Source organism: Coregonus clupeaformis, chromosome 6 (assembly GCF_020615455.1).
Source record: "Coregonus clupeaformis isolate EN_2021a chromosome 6, ASM2061545v1, whole genome shotgun sequence".
NCBI classification, from domain to species: domain Eukaryota; kingdom Metazoa; phylum Chordata; class Actinopteri; order Salmoniformes; family Salmonidae; genus Coregonus; species Coregonus clupeaformis.
The window spans coordinates 8762026-8786101 of NC_059197.1; the positions used below are offsets into that span (position 1 = coordinate 8762026).

The following is a 24076-nucleotide window of genomic DNA, read 5'->3' on the forward strand; positions in this document are numbered from 1 at the left end:
GTGCTAGTGGCATACTCCACTAAGCTGGCAGGCTGGCTAACAGCCTGCTGCCTGGCCTGCACCCTATCTCATTGTGGAGCTAGAGGAGTTAGAGCCCTGTCTATGTCCATAGATAAGATGAGAGCACCCCTCCAGCTAGGATGGAGTCCGTCACTCTTCAGCAGGCCAGGCTTGGTCCTGTTTGTGGGTGAGTCCCAGAAAGAGGGCCAATTATCTACAAATTCTATCTTTTGGGAGGGGCAGAAACAGTTTTCAACCAGTGATTGAGTTGTGGGACTCTGCTGTAGAGCTCATGACTCCCCCTAACTGGGAGAGGGCCAGAGACAACTACTCGATGCCGACACATCTTTCTAGCTGATTTACACGCTGAAGCTATTTTGCGCTTGGTGACCTCTGACTGTTTCATCCTAACATCGTTGGTGTCGACGTGGATAACAATATCTCTATACTCTCTACACTCGCCAGTTTTAGCCTTAGCCAGCGCCATCTTCAGATTAGCCTTTATGTCGGTAGCCCTGCCCCCTGGTAAACAGTGTATGATCGCTGGATGATTATTTTTAAGTCTAATATTGCGGGTATTGGAGTCGCCAATGACTAGGGTTTTCAATTTGTCGGCTCAGACCCCGTAATGGGTGGAGGAGAGACCTGAGAAGGCTCGGCCTCTGAGTCCGACTCGTTGGTTAATGGGGAGAACCGGTTGAAAGTTTCTGTCGGCTGAATGAGCGACACCGGTTGAGCATGCCGACAGCATTTCTTTCCAGAAGCCTTGAGAAAATTGTCTGGTTAGGAGGCTGTGCTTTGGGATTTATACTACTATCGGTACTTACTGGTGGCACAGACGCTGTTTCATCCTTTCCTACACTTAAATTGCCCTTGCCTAACGATTGCATCTGAAGCTGGGCTTGCAACACGGCTATCCTCACCATAAGGCGATAGTTCTCCTGTATATTATGAGTACAGCGACTGCAATTAGATGGCATAGTGTTAATGTTACTACTTAGCTTTTTCGGCTGGTGGAGGTCCTGTAGAACCACGTCCGGAGTGAAAAAGTTGAATGAAAAAAGTTGAGCTAGGAAAAAACTAAGACGTTGATAAATGTATTAAAAGTAAAAACCGAAAAGTTTGGCAGATAGCCAAGTAGCGACAAACAGCACAACAGCATGGAGACAAATCCAGAAGTTGCTTACACCATTCCTATGCTTTTAAATCCATGACATGGAGTTTGCAAGTGCACACTTCGGGGGGTTGGAGAATTTGGGACACAACCTTCCAGTGGAGGCAACATTCTGCGACATCCAAAGATGTCCAAATCAGCCCTAGACCCTACCACCCTATGTGCCTTTGTACATCTGAGAGGAAGCAATATGGTGGGTTGCTCTCTGATTGGCCAGGTAGAATTAAATTATCTTATGCAATCCTCTCAGATCTACACAAGTGTGTAGGGTGTAGTGGCTAGCCGGGGTTGATTTGATGTTCAGGGGTAGTAGGCCTATCTCCTTCACTAGGAGGGTTTATCTATCTCCTTCCTACTTTTAGACACTAGGAAGGTTTATCTATCTCCTTCCTACATTTAGACACTAGGAAGGTTTATCTATCTCCTTCCTACATTTAGACACTAGGAAGGTTTATCTATCTCCTTCCTACATTTAGACACTAGGAAGGTTTATCTATCTCCTTCCTACTTTTAGACACGGAAGGTTTATCTATCTCCTTCCTACTTTTAGACACTAGGAAGGTTTATCTATCTCCTTCCTACTTTTAGACACTAGGAAGGTTTATCTATCCTTCCTACTTTTAGACACTAGGAAGGTTTATCTATCTCCTTCCTACTTTTAGACACTAGGAAGGTTTATCTATCTCCTTCCTACATTTAGACACTAGGAAGGTTTATCTATCTCCTTCCTACATTTAGACACTAGGAAGGTTTATCTATCTCCTTCCTACATTTAGACACTAGGAAGGTTTATCTATCTCCTTCCTACTTTTAGACACTAGGAAGGTTTATCTATCTCCTTCCTACTTTTAGACACTAGGAAGGTTTATCTATCTCCTTCCTACTTTTAGACACTAGGAAGGTTTATCTATCTCCTTCCTACATTTAGACACTAGGAAGGTTTATCTATCTCCTTCCTACATTTAGACACTAGGAAGGTTTATCTATCTCCTTCCTACTTTTAGACACTAGGAGGGTTTATTTGTGAACTCTGTGTCTCCACTCTCCTGCTTTGACAATGTCTTAATGTCAAGCTCAGTTCAGTGACTCTGCCTCCCTGGATATGTAAATCTACCATGGCCAAGGCTCCTGTCCAAACCCCCAATATGTCAGAGGAGAGGAGCTAGGCTATATCTCTGGGCAGAGAGATAGAGCGATCAGTTCTCTGGATGATATAACAGTGCTGGTGGTAGCAGAGTGCTCAGTGCTGCAGGGGTTTGGGTAGCTAAGCTTGGCTAGGTTGAAAGAGACATCGTTCAGACATCGTGAATGGCTGGCATTGTTAATGCAGCTCTGAGGGGATTATACACTCAATTTCACAGCCGTTCCCGAGAAAAGGTTGCGTGGTTAACGATGATATTATATTATTGCCTATTTATATAGTCATGGGGTTGATGTTTTGATAAGGCTTCACATGGATGGTCCCATGCATCACTGGTTGTTGTGTTTTTGTGTGTGTCCGTGTACATGGTGTACTGTGTGTGTGTGTGTGTGTGTGTGTGTGTGTGTGTGTGTGTGTGTGTTTGGGAGGATAAGGGCGTCACTGACTCTAGTCTCCCTATGTTGTCGTCCTGTGCAGACGATCCTGAAGGAGGGCAAATTGGTAAAGCAGACCAACTCGTTCCAGCGCTGGAAGAGACGCTACTTCAAACTGCGTGGGAGGACTCTGTACTATGCGCAGACTGCCAAGGTTGGTATTCATTTTTACTCTTTATATATACGGTAAGCTCCAAAAGTATTGTGACAGTGACAAATGTTTTGTTGTTTTGGCTCTGTACTCCAACACTTTGGATTTGAAATGATACAATTACTATTAATTTGAGGGTATTTTCATCCATGGGGTGGAGGGGAACAATGCAAATAGTCCGGGTAGCCATGATTAGCTGTTCAGGAGTCTTATGGCTTGGGGGTAGAAGCTGTTAAGCCTTTTGGACTTAAACTTGGCGCTCCGGTACCGCTTGCCGAGCGGTAGCAGAGAGAACAGTCTATGACTAGCGTGGCTGGAGTCTTTGATAATTTTTAGGGCCTTCCTCTGACACCGCCTGGCATAGAGGTCCTGGATGGCAGGAAGCTTGGCCCCATTGATGTACTGGGCCATACGCACTTTCCCTCTGTAGTGCCTTGCGGTCAGAGGCCGAACAGTTGCCATACCAGGTGGTGATGCAACCAGTCAGGATGCTCTCGATGGTGCAGTTGTATATCTTTTTCAGGATCTGAGGACCCATGCTAAATCTTTTCAGTCTCCTGAGGGGGAATAGGCTTTGCCGTGCCCTCTTCACGACTGTCTTGGTGTGTTTGGACCATGATAGTTTGTTGGTGATGTGGACACCAAGGAACTTCAAGCTCTCAGCCTGTTCCACTACAGCCCTGTCGATGAGAATGGGGGCGTGCTCAGTCCTCTTTTTTCCCCCCTGTAGGCCACAATCATCTCCTTTGTCTTGATCACGTTGAGGGAGAGGTTGTTGTCCTGGCACCACACGGCCAGGTCTCTGACCTCCTCCCTAAAGGCTGTCTCATCGTTGTCGGTGATCACTGTTGTGTGGTCGGCAAACTTAATGATGGTGTTGGAGTCGTGCCTGGCCATGCAGTCATGGGTGAACAGGGAGTACAGGAGGAGTCTGAGCACGCACCCCTGATGGGCCCCCGTGTTAAGGATCAGCGTGGCAGATGTGTTGTTACCTACCCTTACCACCTGAGGGCGGCCCGTTAGGAAGTCCAGGATCCAGTTGCAGAGGGAGGTGTTTAGTCCCAGGGTCCTTAGCTTAGTGATGAGCTTTACGTTTTACATTTTAGTCATTTAGCAGACGCTCTTATCCAGAGCGACTTACAGTTAGTGAGTGCATACATTTTCATACTGGTCCCCCTTGGGAAACGAACCCACAACCCTGGCGTTGCAAGTGCCACGCTCTACCAACTGAGCTACACGGGACTATGGTGTTGTGGGTGCTTTGAGTGCTATGGTGCTTTGAGGGCACTATGGTGATGAACGCTGAGCTGTAGCCAATGAATAGCATTCTCATGTAGGTGTTCCTCTTGTCCAGGTGGGAAAGGGCAGTGTAGTCCAATAGAGATTGTATCTTCTGTGGATCTGTTGGGGCGGTATGCAAATGTGTTATAAGCGTCCGGGTTAGAGTTCCGCTCCTTGAAAGCGGCAGCTCTACCCTTTAGCTCAGTGCGGATGTTGCCTGTAATCCATGGCTTCTGGTTGGGGTACGTACGGTCACTGTGGGGACGACGTAATCGATGCACTTATTGATGAAGCCAGTGTCTGATGTGGTGAACTCCTCAATGCCATTAGAAGAATCCCGGAACATACTCCAGTCTGTGCTAGCAAAACAGTCCTGTAGCTTCTCCGTCATCTGATCACTTCCTTATTAACCGAGTCACTGGTGCTTCCTGCTTTAGTTTTAGCTTATAAGCAGGAATCAGGAGGATAGAGTTATGGTCAGATTTACCAAATGGAGGGCGAGGGAGAGCTTTGTACGCGTCTCTGTGTGTGGAGTAAATGTGGTCTATAGTTTTTTTTCCCTCTGGTAGCACATTTAACATGCTGGTAGAAATTAGGTAGAACGGATTTAAGTTTCCCTGCATTTAAGTCCCCGGCCACTAGGAGCGCTGCCTCTGGATGAGCATTTTCCTGTTTACTTCATGGCCTTATACAGCTCATTGAGTGCAATCTTAGTGCCTGCATCGGTTTGTGGTGGTAAATAGACAGCTACGATAAATATAGATGAAAACTCTCTTGGTAAATAGTGGGGTCTACAGCTTATCATGAGATACTCTACCTCAGGCGAGCAAAACCTTGAGACTTCCTTAGTATTAGATTTTATGCACCAGCTGTTGTTTACAAATATACACAGACGGCCACCCCTTGTCTTAACGGAGTCAGCTGTTCTATCTTGCCGATGTAGCGTATATCCCGCCAGCTGTATGTTATCCATGTCGTCGTTCAGCCACGACTCGGTGAAACATAAGATATTACAGTTTTTAATGTCCCGTTGGTAGGATAACCGTAATATTAGGTTGTCTTATTTACAGTGGGGGAAAAAAGTATTTAGTCAGCCACCAATTGTGCAAGTTCTCCCACTTAAAAAGATGAGAGAGGCCTGTAATTTTCATCATAGTTACACGTCAACTATGACAGACAAATTGAGAAGAAAAAAAATCCGAAAATCACATTGTAGGATTTTTTATGAATTTATTTGCAAATTATGGTGGAAAATAAGTATTTGGTCACCTACAAACAAGCAAGATTTCTGGCTCTCACAGACCTGTAACTTCTTCTTTAAGAGGCTCCTCTGTCCTCCACTCATTACCTGTATTAATGGCACCTGTTTTTAACTTGTTATCAGTATAAAAGACAACTGTCCACAACCTCAAACAGTCACACTCCAAACTCCACTATGGCCAAGACCAAAGAGCTGTCAAAGGACACCAGAAACAAAATTGTAGACCTGCACCAGGCTGGGAAGACTGAATCTGCAATAGGTAAGCAGCTTGGTTTTAAGAAATCAACTGTGGGAGCAATTATTAGGAAATGGAAGACATACAAGACCACTGATAATCTCCCTCGATCTGGGGACCACGCAAGATCTCACCCTGTGGGGTCAAACTGATCACAAGAACGGTGAGCAAAAATCCCAGAACCACACGGGGGGACCTAGTGAATGACCTGCAGAGAGCTGGGACCAAAGTAACAAAGCCTACCATTAGTAACACACTACGCCGCCAGGGACTCAAATCCTGCAGTGCCAGACGTGTCACCCTGCTTAAGCCAGTACATGTCCAGGCCCGTCTGAAGTTTGCTAGAGTGCATTTGGATGATCCAGAAGAGGATTGGGAGAATGTCATATGGTCAGATGAAACCTAAATATAACTTTTTGGTAAAAACCCAACTCGTCGTGTTTGGAGGACAAAGAATGCTGAGTTGCATCCAAAGAACACCATACCTACTGTGAAGCATGTGGGTGGAAACATCATGCTTTGGGGCTGTTTTTCTGCAAAGGGACCAGGACGACTGATCCATGTAAAGGAAAGAATGAATGGGGCCATGTATCGTGAGATTTTGAGTGAAAACCTCCTTCCATCAGCAAGGGCATTGAAGATGAAACGTGGCTGGGTCTTTCAGCATGACAATGATCCCAAACACACCGCCTGGGCAACGAAGGAGTGGCTTCGTAAGAAGCATTTCAAGGTCCTGGAGTGGCCTAGCCAGTCTCCAGATCTCAACCCCATAGAAAATCTTTGGAGGGGAGTTGAAAGTCTGTGTTGCCCAGCGACAGCCCCAAAACATCACTGCTCTAGAGGAGATATGCATGGAGGAATGGGCCAAAATACCAGCAACAGTGTGTGAAAACCTTGTGAAGACTTACAGAAAACGTTTGACCTGTGTCATTGCCAACAAAGGGTATATAACATAGTATTGAGAAACTTTTGTTATTGACCAAATACTTATTTTCCACCATAATTTGCAAATAAATTCATTAAAAATCCTACAATGTGATTTTCTTGATTTTTTTTCCTCATTTTGTCTGTCATAGTTGACGTGTACCTATGATGAAAATTACAGGCCTCTCTCATCTTTTTAAGTGGGAGAACTTGCACAATTGGTGGCTGACTAAATACTTTTTTCCCCCACTGTATTTTCAAATGATTGAACATTGGCTAATAGGATTGATGGAAGAAGGAGTTTACCCGCTTGCCATCGGATCCTTACAAGGCACCCCGACCTACGTCCACGATATCTCTGTCTCTTTCTCATGCGAATGACAGGGATTTGGGCCTTGTCGGGTGTCTGTAGGATATCCTTTGCGTCCGACTCGTTGAAGAAAAAATCTTCGTCAAATACGAGGTGAGTAATCGCTGTCCTGATATCCAGAAGCTCTTTTTGGTCATAAGCGACGGTGGCAGAAACATTATGTACAGAATAAATTACAAATAACGCGAAAAAACACACATAATAGTAAAATTGGTTAGAGGGCTGTAAAACGGCTGCCATCTTCTTCGGCGCCATTTCTTGCTGGCATGTCATGCCTAAGTTTGCTAATCTTGCCAATGAAAAAATCATTAAATGAGTTGGCAATATCAGTCGGTTTTGTGATGAATGAGCCATCTGATTCAATGAATGATGGAGCGGAGTTTGCCTTTTTTTTACCCCAAAATGTCATTGAAGGTGCTCCAAAGCTTTTACTATCATTCTTTGTCATTTATCTTTGTTTCATAGTGTAGAGTCACAAGCATGATGTAATCATTGTGTGCTAGGAATATGGGACGAAATACTAAACATTTTACTACTTTAATACACATAAGTGAATTTGTCCAAATACATTTGGTCCCCTAAACTGGGGGGACTATGTACAAAAAGTGTTGTACTTTCTAAATGGTTCACCTGATATGGATGAAAATACCCTCAAATTAAAGCTGTTTGCACTACCTCATAGTCATTGTATCATTTTAAATCCAAAGTGCTGGAGTACAGTTCCAAAACAACAACAACATGTGTCACTGTCCCAATACTTTTGGAGCTCACTGTATATATATATATATATTTTGTATTTTTCTATTGAGCCAGGACATTGAAGAGGAGATAAGAAAGGTAGGAGGGATTGTGAGTCAGAAGGACAGCGGGTCCGATTCAAACTCATGCCAAGGCTGTACATGTGCCAGGGTCAGCGATACTAACCCCTGGACCACACAGGTCACATTACTTTTGAAACGTAATAAAAAGAGGTCAGTAGTCTCTAAAGAGTGGCAAGACCCCGGGCCCAGATGGATACCCTGGTGAATTCTATAAAACATTCAGCAACATGCTATCTCCCTACCTGCACAAAATGTTGGTTCGGGCCAATGAGGATGGAGCTCTCCCATCTACTTTGGATGAGGCGTTTATCACAGTTATACATAAGAAGGGTAAAGATCCGGAAGAGGTAGGGTCATACAGACCAATATCCCTCCTTAATACAGACCAAAAGATTTTAGCAAAAACTCTGGCTAACAGGCTTAGCACTTTAATTGGCAAATTGGTCCATTCGGACCAGACCGGCTTTATCCCTAATAGAAACTCATTCTTCAATCTCAGGCGCCTCTTCAACATTATGTATTCTCAGAGGTTACCTAACGTGGACCTTGCCGTTATATCTCTTGACGCCGAAAAGGCCTTTGACCAAGTTGAGTGGCCCTATCTATTCAAGGTCCTACAGAAATTTAATATTGGAGATGGGTTCATAAATTGGATCCAGCTTTTATATAGGAACCCCTGTGCGAGAATACTCACTAACCAATCAATGTCGCCCCGATTTAACCTTCACAGAGGGACAAGGCAGGGTTGTGTGCTGTCGCCTATGCTCTTCGCCCTAATTATTGAACCTCTCGCTCAAGCGATCAGATCTCATTCAGCAATACACGGCTATAACACTAAAGATACTCTAAATAAGATTTCCCTATACGCAGATGATATTCTCCTCTATGTAACAGAACCCCAAGCTAGTATTCCAGCTATTCTTGAGGTGATTAATTTGTTTCGTACCTTCTCGGGATACAGAATCAATTGGAACAAGAGTGAATTAATGCCCATACGGTTGCAAAACACCTCCTGGCTAGAACATCTTCCAGTTATGTTATCTTCAGAAAAATGTATCTACCTTGGAATTGTAGTTACCAAACAATAGTCCTTACTATTTAAAGAGAATTTCCCTTCTCTGATGCAAAATCTCAAGGCAAACATACAGTTTTGGAGAACTCTCCCAATTTCTCTGCTCGGAAGAATTAATGCCATTAAAATGGTCTTCCTCCCACAACTGCTCTACCTATACCAGAACATCCCAGTATTCATACCTAAATCATTTCATAAACAACTGGACTCTATTATCAATCCTTTCATCTGGGATTATAAAACACACAGGATAGGTAAAAAACACCTATGTAAATCCAAGATGGAAGGAGGATTGTCTCTCCCAAATTTTATATTTTACTATTGGGCCGCTAACCTCCGCGCTGTTACGTTTTTGCTGGATGACGCAACCCCGCCACCCAGCTGGCTTAGTATGGAGCGGGAGGAGTGTCACCCCTTCTCTATTGGTGCCGTGATTTTGTCACCTGTTAATCTGGAGATGTCACTTTACCATAACAATCCTATTATACATAGCACAGTCCGAATCTGGAAGCAAATTAAAGCCCACTTTGAGCTTAGACCAATATCATTCATGCTCCCTGTTGCCAGGAATCCCTCCTTTGCCCCCTCTAACCTTGATAACACCTTTGAGCGATGGGGAGAGTTGGGGATAAGTACCATAGGGGATTTATATATAGGAGGGACCTTTGCTTCCTTTGAAGCGCTGATGGAAACTTATAACCTTCCCAGAAGTAACTTTTTCAGATACCTACAAATTAGAGACTATGTTAGAAAACACCTCCCAACATTTGAGAATGCTAAACCTTCCATGTTTGACGGATGCATAAAAATATGCCCCACCTCAGACAAACTGATATCTCATCTATATGACGCTTTTCAATCTGTTAGCGCACCCTCTACTGATGCCATTAAGGCAAAATGGGAGGAAGAACTAGGGACTGACATTTCGGTGGCAGACTGGGAGGATAGCTTGGAGTATATCCACACCTGCTCCATTAACTCCAGACATCGTCTCATACAATTTAAGGTATTACACAGATTACACTATTCCAAAACTAAACTGCATAGGATATTTCCTGATACATCCCCTATGTGTGATAAATGTCAGGCTGAGCAGGGTACACTACTCCACTGCTTTGCCCTATGCTCTAGTCCAGGCGTGTCAAACTCATTTTAGCTCAGGGGCCACATGGAGGAAAATCTATTCCCAAGTGGGCCGGACCGGAAAAATCATGGTATATATAACTTAAAAACAACAACTTCAGATTGTTTTCTTTGTTTTAATATGATCAACATACAACATAAAGCTGGAGCCTGAGGACAGTGTGTCCAAAATAGTACAAGCACAACATCACTATTAATCATAAAACACCTCAAGTTTATTTGAAAATTCTAAAGAAAAAGAACACACAAACACACAATGCCTCAGTGATTAACAGAACTGTTTCACAGATCACAGAACTATATCAGGGTGTCATTTCTCAGGCAGAAATGTAGATAAAAATAATGAAATCCTGTTCCCCAAACAAGTGCAAGAACCACAGAGTCAAGAATAGGTTAAATATACAAATAAAATAAAATCAATTAAAAACAATAGCACATCAACATAAAAACATATAAACATAAATCTGAAAGCGTTGCTCAAACTCCCGTAACAGTCCAGTTATTTTATCTTTGAACCGCTTCATGTCTGCCACATGGTCCTCTGTGGTCCTCTGTAGCTCAGCTGGTAGAGCACGGCGCTTGTAACGCCAAGGTAGTGGGTTCGATCCCCGGGACCACCCATACACAAAAAAATGTATGCACGCACGACTGTAAGTCGCTTTGGATAAAAGCGTCTGCTAAATGGCATATTATTATTATTATTATATTATTATTATGTTGGGTCGCGCACACATTTTTTAGACAGGGGAAGTGAGCTGCATCACCACCGGCAAGTTGCGTCTCCCACAATGACAGCTTCAACTTGAAAGAACGTATGCTGTCATAATACTGCGTGACAACTTTGTTGCGCCCTTGCAGCTGTTTGTTCAAGTTATTCAGGTGCTCTGTAACATCCACCATAAATGCAAGGTCCGGCATCCATTCTGCGGAATGAAATTCTAACACTGGTTTGCCCTTTTCTTCCATGAACTGTTCAATTTCTTCTCGTAAATCAAAGAAACGCCTCAGCACAGCACCTCGGCTTAACCATCTTACCTCAGTGTGGTATGGCAGGCCATAGATGTGGTCTTTCTCTCTGAGAAGGCTGTCAAACTGACGGTGATTCAGGCTTCTGGATCGGATGAAATTAACAGTTTGGATGACCACCTTCATGACGTTATCCATCTTTAATGACTTGCAACACAAAGCCTCCTGGTGCAAAATACAGTGAAAAGTCAAAAAATAACGTCCTCCATTTGCAGATTGCACTTTCTCTCTGAACTTTGTCACAACGCCTGCTTTTTTCCCGATCATTGAGGGCGCACCATCTGTAGCCAGGCTGACAGCGCGGGACCAGTTCACTCCGACCCTGTCCAGCGCGCCGACGAGTGCGGTAAAAATATCAGCTGCTGTCGTTGTATCTGTCATCGGCACCAACTCCACGAACTCCTCGGTGATGGTCAATGTGTCATCAACTCCGCGGATGAAAAAATGGCCAGTTGTGCAACATCTGTAATGTCCGTGCTTTCATCAATTGCAACCGAAAACGCAATAAATGACTTTACTTTTTGCTTCAACTGGCTGTCCAAATCCACTGAAAGATCGGAAATCCTGTCTGCAACTGTGTTTCTTGTCAGGCTGATATTTGCAAAAGCCTGCCGCTTTTCAGGGCACACAATCTCCGCTGCCTTCATCATGCATGTTTTTACAAATTCACCCTCACTAAATGGTTTTGAAGCCACTGCGATTTCATTAGCAATGAGGTAGCTAGCTTTCACTGCAGCGTCACTGATGTCTCGGCTGTGAGTAAACACAGACTGCTGTTTCTTCAGACCCGCCAACAGTTCATTCACCTTCTCTCATCTCCGCTGTCCTTGAAAGTTGTCATATTTGTCGGCATGAAGACTCACATAGAGGCGACAAAGGTTATATTCTTTCAGCACTGCAACATGCTCTGAACACACCAAACATACAGCTTTCCCATTCAATTCCGTGATTAAATAGGATGACCATTTTTTTTGGAACACTCTGCGTCCACTTTTCTCTTTTTTGACAGAGACATATTGGGGCAATGAGGGTGCCAAAGCACATAATGTTAAAAGTAGAAGCCGTAATAAATATCGCGGGCAAAACAAAGTAGCTCATTGGCTGCACGTGCTTGACCTACTTGCTCTGCCCCGGTATAAACAGTTTGCTTGCTTAACGCAATTGCTATTGCGCCATCCAGTGGACGCAATTGGAACAGCAGTTTATTTTATTGAAAAATTGCAGCGCATTTTTATACCCCACAAAAAAAAAAAAAAAATTTTTTTCTTTTTTTTTCTCCGAAATCATCTCGCGGGCCGGATTAAACCCGTTTGCGGGCCGGATCCGGCCCGCGGGCCGTACGTTTGACACCCCTGCTCTAGTCTGTATGGTTATTGGTGTGGAATATTTGGGGTCCTCTCTGAAGTTCTGGAGACTTCAATAGACCCAGACCCGCTTCTGATAATCCTGGGAGTGTCCGACTCCCTAAACGGATTAACCAACTCCCAAAAACAACTAATCTCTTACAGTCTCATCTCGGCAAAAAAATTAATATTGTTGTTTTGGAAAAGGAGGGAAGCGCCCTCTACCAAATTATGGCTCAGCGAAGTGGCAAAAACTGTACACTTAGAAATAATTAGATATATTCTGAACAATAAATTATCAACATTTGATCAAATCTGGCAGCCTTTCCTCTCTTACCTGGACCAGTCGGTGCTGTGAATTTGTACTTTTTAACGCACTCTCAATTGTCATATTTATATATACCTTTGGGCAGCGTGTGCTGGCCCCGACACTCGAGCAGTCGGGAGGGGAATAGGGTGGAATAGGGGGGGTGGGGGGGGGATAAAGGGGGGTATAAGTGGGGGGGTTACATCTACCCTTTTTCTTTCTACCTGTCCCTGTTCTGTATGTCGTGTTTTGTAATATTTGTTTTGTGTCCAGAACTCTGGGTGTTGTTGTTCATGTCTGTTCTCTTATGTTTAGATAAGAACTGTACACATGTCTTTCATACCTATACACCATTCTTGTGTGTGTTCAATAAAAAATATTTGAACAGAAAAAAGAGGTCAGTAGTACCTATCTACAGACAGTTTTCAGTATTTTTGATTTAGACCTAATTTTTTCTCCTTTTTTTTTCCCTCAGTCCATCATCTTTGATGAGGTTGACCTGACAGACGCGAGCGTGGCCGAATCCAGCACTAAGAACATCAACAACAGTTTCACTGTGAGTCTCTTCTTTCTATATTTTTCTTTCTCTCTGTCTCTCGTTGCTACTGTCCATCTAAATATCAGCCCTGTGACAGTCGCTGTGAGGCCCCTCTTTTTCTGTCTTGCTATATCTTTCTGTCTCTCGTTGCTACTGTCCATCTAAATATCAGCCCTGTGACAGTCGCTGTGAGGCCCCTCTTTTTCCGTCTTGCTATATCTTTCTGTCTCTCGTGGCTACTGTCCATCCAAATATCAGCCCTGTGACTGTCGCTGTGAGGCCCCTCTTTTTCCGTCTTGCTATATCTTTCTGTCTCTCGTGGCTACTGTCCATCTAAATATCAGCCCTGTGACAGTCGCTGTGAGGCCCCTCTTTTTCCGTCTTGCTATATCTTTCTGTTTCTCGTGGCTACTATCCATCCAAATATCAGCCCTGTGACAGTCGCTGTGAGGCCCCTCTTTTTCTGTCTTGCTTTGTTCCCCTCTTTCTTCCTGTCTGTCTTTCTCTCTGTACATCTCTTAAGTTTCTTGGCGACTGTCCACCTAAATAGTCCCAATTATTTTTCATTATTTTCTTTATTAGATTACTTTTTTTGCTTTGTTCTTTTCCCCCTGCTTGTTCCTTCTGTCCGTCTTTCTATATGTATGTCTTTCTGTCTCTTGGCTACTGTCCACCCATGTATCAGCCCTGTTTCGGCCGTGATCATTCTAACCTAAGGTTCATCCTCATGTGGTCATGCAGTGGTCAGCCGACCAAATTCCTGACGACATGAATAACATTTAATCACATACACGCTACTCTGCGATAGGGGTTCTTTCGCTTAGAAAAAATCGCGGGCCAAAATAAGTTTAGAGTCTGGCTTTGAAGTGTATTTATAGGTTGCCATTGGGGTCGTTCCACCTCAAAAAGCAGAAAAGGTTTTCGACACCCACCATCGGATTGTTCTGAAGTATTTTCTGTTGTTAGAAACAGATAAGGTTAGCATTCCTGCAACATTTATTTTGTTGAAGTATAATTTGATCTCAGAAATTAAGCTAATTGATTTCACCCAAATTGTTCATTTTAATTTATAGGGTTCATATAATATTCAATAAATGTAGTACCTAACATCTGATTTGGACCAAACTTTTTTCTATCAATGAGTTATACATGAGGAAAAGCCACCCACAGACCCCCCACGCCAATCACACCCCAACAACGAGGATATAGTATCAGTTCTCTGTTTGACAAGTAGAATGGAGCCGCATATTAAATAATTTATGATGAAAGTGCACAGTGATGAGTTTCATGCTCCTTTCCAATAAATATTGAGGGTCTTGTTCTGGTGACATGATGATTGATGCTTGGCTGCTGTTTGACAAATAATAATTATTTCGCTCCTTTGTCCATAATAATCTGATCATGTAGGCTTATACCTGCACTGTATCTGCACGTTTATGGCTAGAGCGCATTTGCCAAGACCAGAGTGGGCACATTCGCTATATAACGCAACATTTTTTGTAACAAAGCCATCAGTGGAGTTAAAAATAAGATGGAAACCCATTTAAAGTAAAGATTCACCCATTTTGAATGTTATATTGTTTTTGTGCGACGTTCTATCGAGTCCCTGGGTCATTTCATGTTTTCATGTGTATCTGAGCTATTGTCGTTCAAGTAGGCAGAAATCTGGCCAGTATGACGTAGCATTGTGATAAAGTCGCTCTCATTACACTGGAAGTTGATGGGATTACGACTTTTAGATCGCGAAAACATCTATCATACATGTCAGATTTCAATACTGGCCGATGTCATTACGCGGGAGGTTGTCTTCTCTCGAATGAGCCATTGATCATATATTTGCGATATTCCTACCTCGAGAAATGTGTAATTTAACAGGGGGTCTAACACATTTCTCCTATTGGTCTTCCTCTTCAGTCCAGGGTGCATTGCATGGTGCTGTTGCGAATGTAATAATCATGCAAATAGGTAAATCAGTTTTTTGTTTTCTTGCACGTTATTTGTGGAACAACCTTCAAAATGTTCTTAAAGTTTATGTTTTGGTGCCTCTAGGGCAATTCAGAAAGCTGATTGAGGACCTTATTACTGATGAATTTGTTAGTTTTTTTATGACAATGTTTTTCTTATGTTACAGCCTTATTCTAAAATGGATTAAATTAATTTGTTTCCTCATTAATCTACACACAATACCCCATAATAACAAAGCAAAAACAGGTTTGTAGAAATGTTTGCTAATTTCTAATTTAAAACCCCCCTGAAATATGACATTTACATAAGTATTCAGACCCTTTACTCAGTACTTTGTTGAAGCACCTTTTGCAGCGGTTACAGCCTCAAGTCTTCTTGGGTATGACGCTACAAGCTTGGCACAACTGTATTTGGGGAGTTTCTCCCAATCTTCTCTGCAGATCCTCTCAAGCTATGTCAGGTTGGATGGGGAGCGTCGCTGCACAGCTATTTTCAGGTCTCTCCAGAGATGTTCGATCGGGTTCAAGTCCGGGCTCTGGCTGGGCCACTCAAGGACATTCAGAGACTTGTCCCGAAGCCACTCCTGCTTTGTCTTGGCTGTGTGCTTCGGGTCGTTGTCCTGTTGGAAGGTGAACCTTCGCCCCAGTCTGAGGTCCTGAGTGCTCTGGAGTAGGTTTTCATCAAGGATCTCTCTGTACTTTGCTCTGTTCATCTTTCCTTCGATACTGACTAGTCTCCCAGTCCCTGTCGCTGAAAAATGCAGAGATGGTTGTCCTTCTGAAAGGTTCTCCCATCTCCACAGAGGAACTGTGGAGCTCTGTCAGAGTGACCATGGTCAGTTTGGCCAGGTGTCCAGCTCTAGGATGAGTCTTGGTGGTTCCAAGTGTATTCCATTTAAGAATGATGGAGGCCACTGTGTTCTTGGGGACCTTCAATTAAGCAGATATTTTTTGGTACCCTTCCCCAGATCTGTGCCTCGACACAATCCTGTCTCGGAGCTCTAAGGACAATTCCTTCGACCTCATGGCTAGGTTTTTGTTCTGACATGCACTGTCAACTGTGGGACCTTATATAGACATGTGTGTGCCTTTCCAAATCATGTCCAATCAATTGAATGTACCACAGGTGGACTCCAATCAAGTTGTAGAAACATCTCAAGGATGATCAATGGAAACAGGATGCACTTGAGCTCAATTTCGAGTCTCATAGCAAAGGGTCTGAATACTTATGTAAATAAGGTATTTCTGTTTTTAATTTTTATAGATTTGCAAAACATTTCTAAAAACCTGTTTTCGCTTTGTCATTATGGGGTATTGTGTGTAGATTGAGGAGGAACATTTTTCATTTAATCAATTTTAGAATAAGGCCGTAACATCACAAAATGTGTAAAAGGGAAGGGGTTTGAATACTTTCTGAATGCACTGACGTGTTTATTTTCTGTAATTTATGAAAGTCAGGGCTCATCTGTAAAAGAGACCTTGGTCTCAGTATGACTCCCTGATAGAAATAAAGGTTAAATAAAATGTCATACTCCACTCTGTGAGGCACATCGATCTGCAAGTTGGACATGGTGAGATTGTAGACTCCTAAATTGATAGTGCAGTTTGTTTAGGAGATTTTATAGCTAACTAGCTACACTACATGACAATAAGTATGTGGACACCTGCTCGAACATCTCATTCCAAAATCATGGGCATTAATATGGAGTTGGTCCCCCCTTTGCTGCAGTAACAGCCTCCACTCTTCTGGGAAGGCTTTCCACTAGATGTCGGAACATTGATGCGGGGACTTGCTTCCATTCTGCCACTAGAGCATTAGTGAGGTCGGGTACTGATGTTGGGCGATTAAGCCTGACCTCGCAGTCGCCATTCCAATTCATCCCAGAGGTGTTCGATAAGGTTGAATTCAGGGCTCTGTGCAGGCCACTCAAGTTCTTCTACACCAATCTCGACAAACCAATTCTGTATGGACCTCGCTTTGTGCATTGGGGCATTGTCATGCTGAAACCAGAAAGGGCGTTCCCCAAACTGTTGCCACAAAGTTGGAAGCACAGAACCGTCTAGAATGTCATTGTATGCTGTAGCCCGAACCATGAAAAAAAGCCCCAGACCATTATTCCTCCTCCACCAAAACTGTACAGTTGCCGCTAAGCATTGTGGCAGGTAGCATTCTCCTGGCATCCGCCAAACCCAGATTCATCCGTCGGACTGCCAGATGGTGAAGTGATCTTAGGCTTGTGTGCGTGCGGCTGCTCGGCCATGGAGACCCATTTCATGAAGCTCCCGACAAACATTGATTGTGCTGATATTGCTTCCAGAGGCAGTTTGGAACTCGGTAGTGAGTGTTGCAACCGAGGACAGACTATTTTTACGCATTACGCGCTTCAGCACTCGGCAGTCCCGTTCTTTGAGCTTGTGTGGCCTACCACTTCGTGGCTGAGTCGTTGTTGCTCCTAGACGTTTCCACTTTACAATAACAGCACTTACAGTTGACCAGGGCAGCTCTAGCAGTGCAGACATTTTACGAACTGACTTGTTGAAAAGGTGGCATCCTATGACGGTGCCACGTTGAAAGTCACTGAGCTCTTCAGTAAGGCCATTCTACTGCCAATGTTTGTCTATGGAGATTGCATGGCAGTGTGCTCAATTTATACACCTGTGAGCAACGGTGTGGCTGGAATAGCCGAATCCACTCATTTGAAGGGGTGTCCACATACTTTTGTGTATTTATAGTGTACTTCACATACTGAAATTGACTTTGGTATTATTGTATGTAGCCACGTTTGCTAGCTACCTAGCTATAGAGAGCATTGCATTGTGGATTTTGTAGTCAACTTGAGCTGCAACAGATTTCCGCAATGATTTTCACATGTTGCTAGCAACCTTATTATAACGAAAAAATTAAACATTTGTTCACAAAAAATATTGTTCACATATTAGTTAGATTATAGGAATTAGTGGTTTTTGGTGGATTTTTCCTTGAACTTTTTTTTTTTTTGTTGGCACATGCGAATTTAACCGCAAAAGTTATTTTTATGTGCATTATGTCATCACACACATTCTTTTATCCGCATCAAGTCAATTTGATGGAAACACATCTCTGGTAGGAAAATAGTAGAGAGAATTATTTATTTCACCAATTGGATAGAGACCTAGCTATTGGAGTTGTTGGGTTTATGCCCCATTCTACATCCTGATATTACCAGCTTCTGACCTCTAGATGGTGCTGTTCCTGCTATTAGGTGATTATTTATTTCTTAAGTTATTATTATTATTTGGGCTCCCGAGTGGCACAGCGGTCTAAGGTACTGCATCTCAGTGCTTGAGGCGTCACTACAGCAACCCTGGTTCGATTCCAGGCTGTATCACAACCGGCCGTGATTGGGAGTCCCATAGGGCGGCACACAATTGGCCAAGCGTCGTCCGGGTTTGGCCGGTGTAGGCCGTCATTGTAAATAAGAATGTGTTCTTAACTGACTTGCCTAGTTAAATAAAGGTTAAATAAAAAATAAAATAAGTTTCTTTTTTTGAAGAATCCCCCCCATCTATTGTTAAAGGGATAGTTCACCCAAATTACAAAATTACATGTTGGTTTTCTTACCCTGTAAACAGTCTATGGACCATGTATGACAGCAACCCATGCTTTGGTTTTGTTTACCTGGCCACTGTTTCAAATGCTAACTTTTTAGCATTTGTGTAACAAATCCAATGCAAGTCAATGGTACCTATATTAGCATTGTCATGCTTCATGTCCAAATCATCCTAAAGTAAAAAAAAAAAATTGATTGTGTAACCCAATGATGTTATTTATAGATGAAAAAGTTAGCATTTGTAAATTAGCTTAATTTCTCAGAGATCAAATTATATTTCAACAAAATAATGTTGCAGGAATGCTCATCGTATCTGTTTCTAACTACAGAAACAATTTCAGAACAATCTGAGATGGTGTCATGGCTGAAATGACATGGAACGACGCTTCGGACTCATTTACATGTAATAACTGGGTGGAGCTGTGTTAGTCAGTGAGTATCCTGGAGTGGCGGCTTGTGTTTCAGTTTGTGTTTACTGTGTGTGTGTGTGTGTGTGTGTGTGTGTGCATGCATGTCTGTGCATGCGCGACAGAGAATTTTGACAGTATGTACAGTATGTGAATGCGTCCACAGAGCTGCATTTCCTGCTCTATTTGTATTGGCTGGAGGTTTCTCACGCTGTCTCTCGTTGATGAGCCAAGCAGACCTGGGTCCAAATACTATTTGAAATCATTTCAAAATCTTTAGTTTTGCTTGATTGAACTTGACTGCTGCAATGGAACCAATAGAATAGTCGCAAACTTTCTGGCACTCCAGGAAGGCTAAAGCAAATGCTCAAAGCATTTGGAAGATTTCAAATAGTATTTGAACCCAGGTCTGAGCGCAGGCGAAGGTGGTCTTTCAGTTCCAGATAGCCAAATGAAGTGCTCTCCTTTCCCCTCCTCTCTCTCTGTGCTGTAAAGAGGGGCTGCTTTGTAGCCTTCAACACCCCCACTCACACCCCTCCCTCCACTACAGCCCCCTGTGTGGGATCGCCTTGATGACAGGAAGTTTATATATGTGAGTCAGAGAACAGAGGCAGGCGGATGGGGGAGGGGCCTGCCCCATGGTTCCCAGCTCTCTCCTAGTCGGAGCACCACTAAGCTGGCTAGGCAAACAGGGCTAACAGCCGAGCTGGGAGAGAAGGAAAACCCTCCTGGAACACCTTCAGCTACAGGGATCCACAGAAAGAAACAACTGAGGGAATTCTGGGATTTCTCTGCTGGCTAGAACACTCAGACTAGGGGAAAAGGAAGAAAAGTCAGGCAGTAACGGAAGGTACCTCTTTCAGGACTCCAGATAGAGAGGCTACCTCGGGACAGTTTTAAAATAAGATAGGAGAACTCTACGCCAGCCACGGAGAACTGTCTGTCAATGCTTCGTCAGGAGGACTTCAGGAAAGGAGTGGGAGACTGCACCCGGCAGAGCCAGGGACTTGGTGACAAGGAGTAAAGAGGTATACTACAGCTCCTAGACCCGGACCAGACCCATTCTCTCCCAACCCCAGACCAAATATAGCAGAGCACACTCAGCACAGTCTGGAGAAGAAGAGAGGAGAGGGGGAGAGAGAAGTAGGAGAACCGCCGGAGCCAAATTTAACTGGACTTCACGCTGGAAGTAAGGCAGAAGAATGTCAGGAATGAGAGTGGGTGGGGGGAGCACAGAGACGTGTGTTAGTGGTGCGCGGGTCAGCTGTTTGTTCATCCTCACCCGCCCGCAATTGCTAATAACCCGCAACCGCCCCGACTTTGATAAAGTGAAAATCTGAGGCCCGCATCCAACCCTAATCCGCAAATATAGAAAATGCGCTATAGGCTACAGTCAAAGACTGCAGAACGATTTTTTGACTTATGATGTTTCTGCTTATAATTTCCGACATTTTGGTAGGCTATTTGTTAGTCAACTTGTCTATAATTAGTATATAGTTTATCTTCTGTCATTAGATGTTGCCTAGAAGAGTAAATAAACCTTTGTTCAACGGAATAATGTCATAGATCGATAGAATGAATGCTTCAATCTAGTTAACGTCAGTAAAGTTTTCTCTGTCATCTTTCGCAGCGCAAAGATGTTTAGGAAAGTTTAGAAAGCAACAACAAAAAAACGGGAAAGATTTTCTGTGCAAAATGTCCAAATGACATCAGTTTGACCGGTTGTAAGGAAAAAGAAAGCTGTGAAAACGACCCAACGTGTTTCTGATAAAATTTCAGTTAGGCTTCTATGCATTTTTTATGTGGTTGAAATACTAGCAGCTTTTAAGATGATTTCATGATGAAGACGGCACCTCTACAGATGGTATCTAACTGAGCATTCTCTCAAGATGCAGAAAGATTTTACTGCAAGAAATGCTTAATTTTGCAGGAGTTATTATTAAGGCTTTATGAGAGGTTATAGACCTACAGTCAATGTCTAGATGTCAGTTTCCATTTAACCCATCTTAACAGTAGGCTACAGTTCCCTTGACATACCATAGGCCTATTTGAAGTCCCGTCTTGTGACTTACCTGTTTTTTTGTTGCTTTATTGTATTTTCTCCCCAGTCACTAAACGTATTTGCTCTGCGAAAGATGACGGAGAACTTTACCGATGTCAACTACATTGAAGCATTCATTCTATTGATCTATTACATTATTCTGGTGAGCAAGGGTTTATTTTGTCTTCTAGGGCAACATATAATGACAGAAGAGAAGCTTCATGTGTCTAATTATAGACAAGTTGACTAACAAATAGCCTACCAAAATGTCAGAAATTATAAGCAGAAACATATCTAAATCAGGCAAAAACAAATCCTGCACCCCCTGTCAAAAAATCGTTCTGCAGTCTTTGACTGTAGCCTATAGCGCATTTTCTATATTTGTGGGTTAGGGTTGGGTGCGGGCCTCAGATTTTCACTTTATCACATATAGTCGGGCGGTTGCGGGTTATTAGCAATTGCGGGCGGGTGCGGGTGAACAAACAGCTGACCCGCGCACCACTAGCTCACTTACACTTGATCAGTGCTGTATCTTCTCTCCATCTCTCTATAGTAGGTGTCTCCAACCCTGTACTAGATTAGGGTTGGAGTGAAAACCTACAGGACAGTAGCTCTCCAGGAACAAGGTTGGAGAGCCCTGCCTATAGCCTAGAAGTGTCTAGTGCACATGTGTCAAACTCATTCCACGGAGGGCCGAGTGTCTGCGGGTTTTCGCTCCTTCCTTGTACTTGATTTATGAATGAAGGTTACTAATTATTAAGGAACTCCCCTTACCTGGTTGTCAAGGTCTTAATTGAAAGGAAAAACCAAAAAAACAGCATACACTAGGCCCTCTATGGAATGAGTTTAACACCCCTGGTCTAGTGGATAAACCATGTGTTGTCCGTTCACTCTCTGGCGTACACGGTGGCTGTTTCCCAAATGGCACCCTATTCCCTACATAGTGTGCTACTAACTCCATGGGCCCAGGTCAAAAGTAGTGTTCTATACAGGGAATAGGGTTCCATTTGGGAAACAGACACCGTGTACGCCAGAGAGTGAACTCATTATTGGACTGCCGGTGCGTGTGTATTGTATCAGTCTTTTTAGATGTAGGCAACTGAGTTTTTTGAGGGCCTTTTGGCTTTTTTAAGTGTGTGTGCATGTGTGCGCCATAGACGTGTGTGTGCATGCGTGCGCCATAGATGTGTGTGTGCATGCGTGCGCCATAGACGTGTGTGTGCATGCGTGCGCCATAGACGTGCGTGTGCATGCGTGCGCCATAGACGTGCGTGTGCATGCGTGCGCCATAGACGTGTGTGTGCATGCGTGCGCCATAGACGTGTGTGTGCATGCGTGCGCCATAGACGTAGATAGAAACATCTAGTGCTTTAAAGCCTGTTTTCATGGACAGCACCGTTGAAGAACTTCCTATAGGTTAAGGAAGGATCACATAATTCCATCCAGGTATACTCGAAAGCAAACAATTCATAACTGCAGGTGGCAATTATTCAGACCCCTTGACCTTTTCCACATTTTGTGACATTACAGCCTTATTCTAAAATGGATTAAATTGTCCCCCCCCCCTAATCAAATCTACACACAATACCCCATAATGACAAAGCAAAAACAGGTTTTTATAAATTTTTGCAAATGTATTAAAAGTAAAAGAAATTAAATATCACATTTACATAAGTATTCAGACCCTTTACTCAGTACTTTGTTGAAGCACCTTTGGCACCGATTACAGCCTCAAGTCTTCTTGGGTATGATGCTACATGCTTGGCACACCTGTATTTGGGGAGTTTCTCCCATTCTTCTCTGCAGATCCTCTCAGCTCTGTCAGGTTGGATGGGGAGCGTCACTGCACAGCTATTTTCAGGTCTCTCCAGAGATGTTAGATCGGGTTCAAGTCCGGGCTCTGGCTGGGCCACTCAATGACATTCAGAGACTTGTCCCGAAGCCACTCCTGCGTTGTCTTGGCAGTGTACTTACATTCATTGTCCTGTTGGAAGGTGAACCTTCACCCCAGTCTGAGGTCCTGAGCGCTCTGGAGCAGGTTTTCATCAAGGATCTCTCTGTACTTTGCTCTGTTCATCTTTCCCTCGATCTTGACTAGTCTCCTAGTCCCTGCCGCTGAAAAACATCCCCATAGCATGATGCTGCCACCACCATGCTTCACCGTTGGGATGGTGACAGGTTTCCTCAAGACGTGACGCTTGGCATTCAGACCAAAGAGTTCAATCTTGGTTTCATCAGACCAGAGAATCTTGTTTCTCATGGTCTGAGAGTCCTTTAGGTGCCTTTTGGCCAACTCCAAGTGGGCTGTCATGTGCCTTTTACTGAGGAGTGGCTTCCGTCTGGCCACTCTACCATAAAGGCCTGATTGGTGGAGTGCTGCAGAGATGGTTGTCCTTCTGGAAGGTTCTCCCATCTCCACAGAGGAACTCTGGAGCTCTGTCAGAGTGACCATCGGGTTCTTGGTCACCTCCCTGACTAAGACCCTTCTCCCCGATTGCTCAGTTTGGCCGGGCAGCCAGGTTTAGGAAGAGTCTTGGTGGTTCCAATCTTCTTCCATTTAAGAATGATGGAGGCCACTGTGTTCTTGGGGATATTCAATGCTGCAGACATTTTTTGGTACCCTTCCCCAGATCTGTGCCTCGACACAATCCTGTCTAGGAGCTTTACGGACAATTCCTTCGACCTCATGACTTGGTTTTTGCCCTGACATGCACTGTCAACTGAGGGACCTTATATAGACAGGTGTGTACCTTTCCAAATCATGTCCTATCAATTGTATTTACAATTGTTTCTACAATCAAGTTGTAGAAACATCTCAAGGATGATCAATGGAAACAGGATGCACTTGAGCTC

At 43.6% G+C, this 24076-nt stretch overlaps 1 protein-coding gene across 8 annotated transcripts in view; it reads left to right on the forward strand.

Annotated features, from left to right (window-relative positions):
• LOC121567283 (diacylglycerol kinase delta) overlaps positions 1-24076 on the forward strand; it is a 121869-nt gene that overhangs the window by 26575 nt on the left and 71218 nt on the right. For 3 of the 8 annotated variants that reach the window (XR_006001092.1, XM_041877193.1, XM_041877194.1), the window contains exons 2-3: positions 2793-2903; positions 13159-13239. Coding sequence is in view for 3 of the 8 variants with exons in the window: in XM_041877193.1 (XP_041733127.1) it covers positions 2793-2903; positions 13159-13239 (192 nt within the window). In the remaining 5 variants the exon portion in view is untranslated. Of the gene's footprint in view, positions 1-2792; positions 2904-13158; positions 13240-19126; positions 19208-19786; positions 20372-21776; positions 21850-24076 lie in introns of those variants that run through there. The other 5 variants (XM_041877195.1, XM_041877197.2, XM_041877198.1 and 2 more) reach the window with 4 other exon arrangements.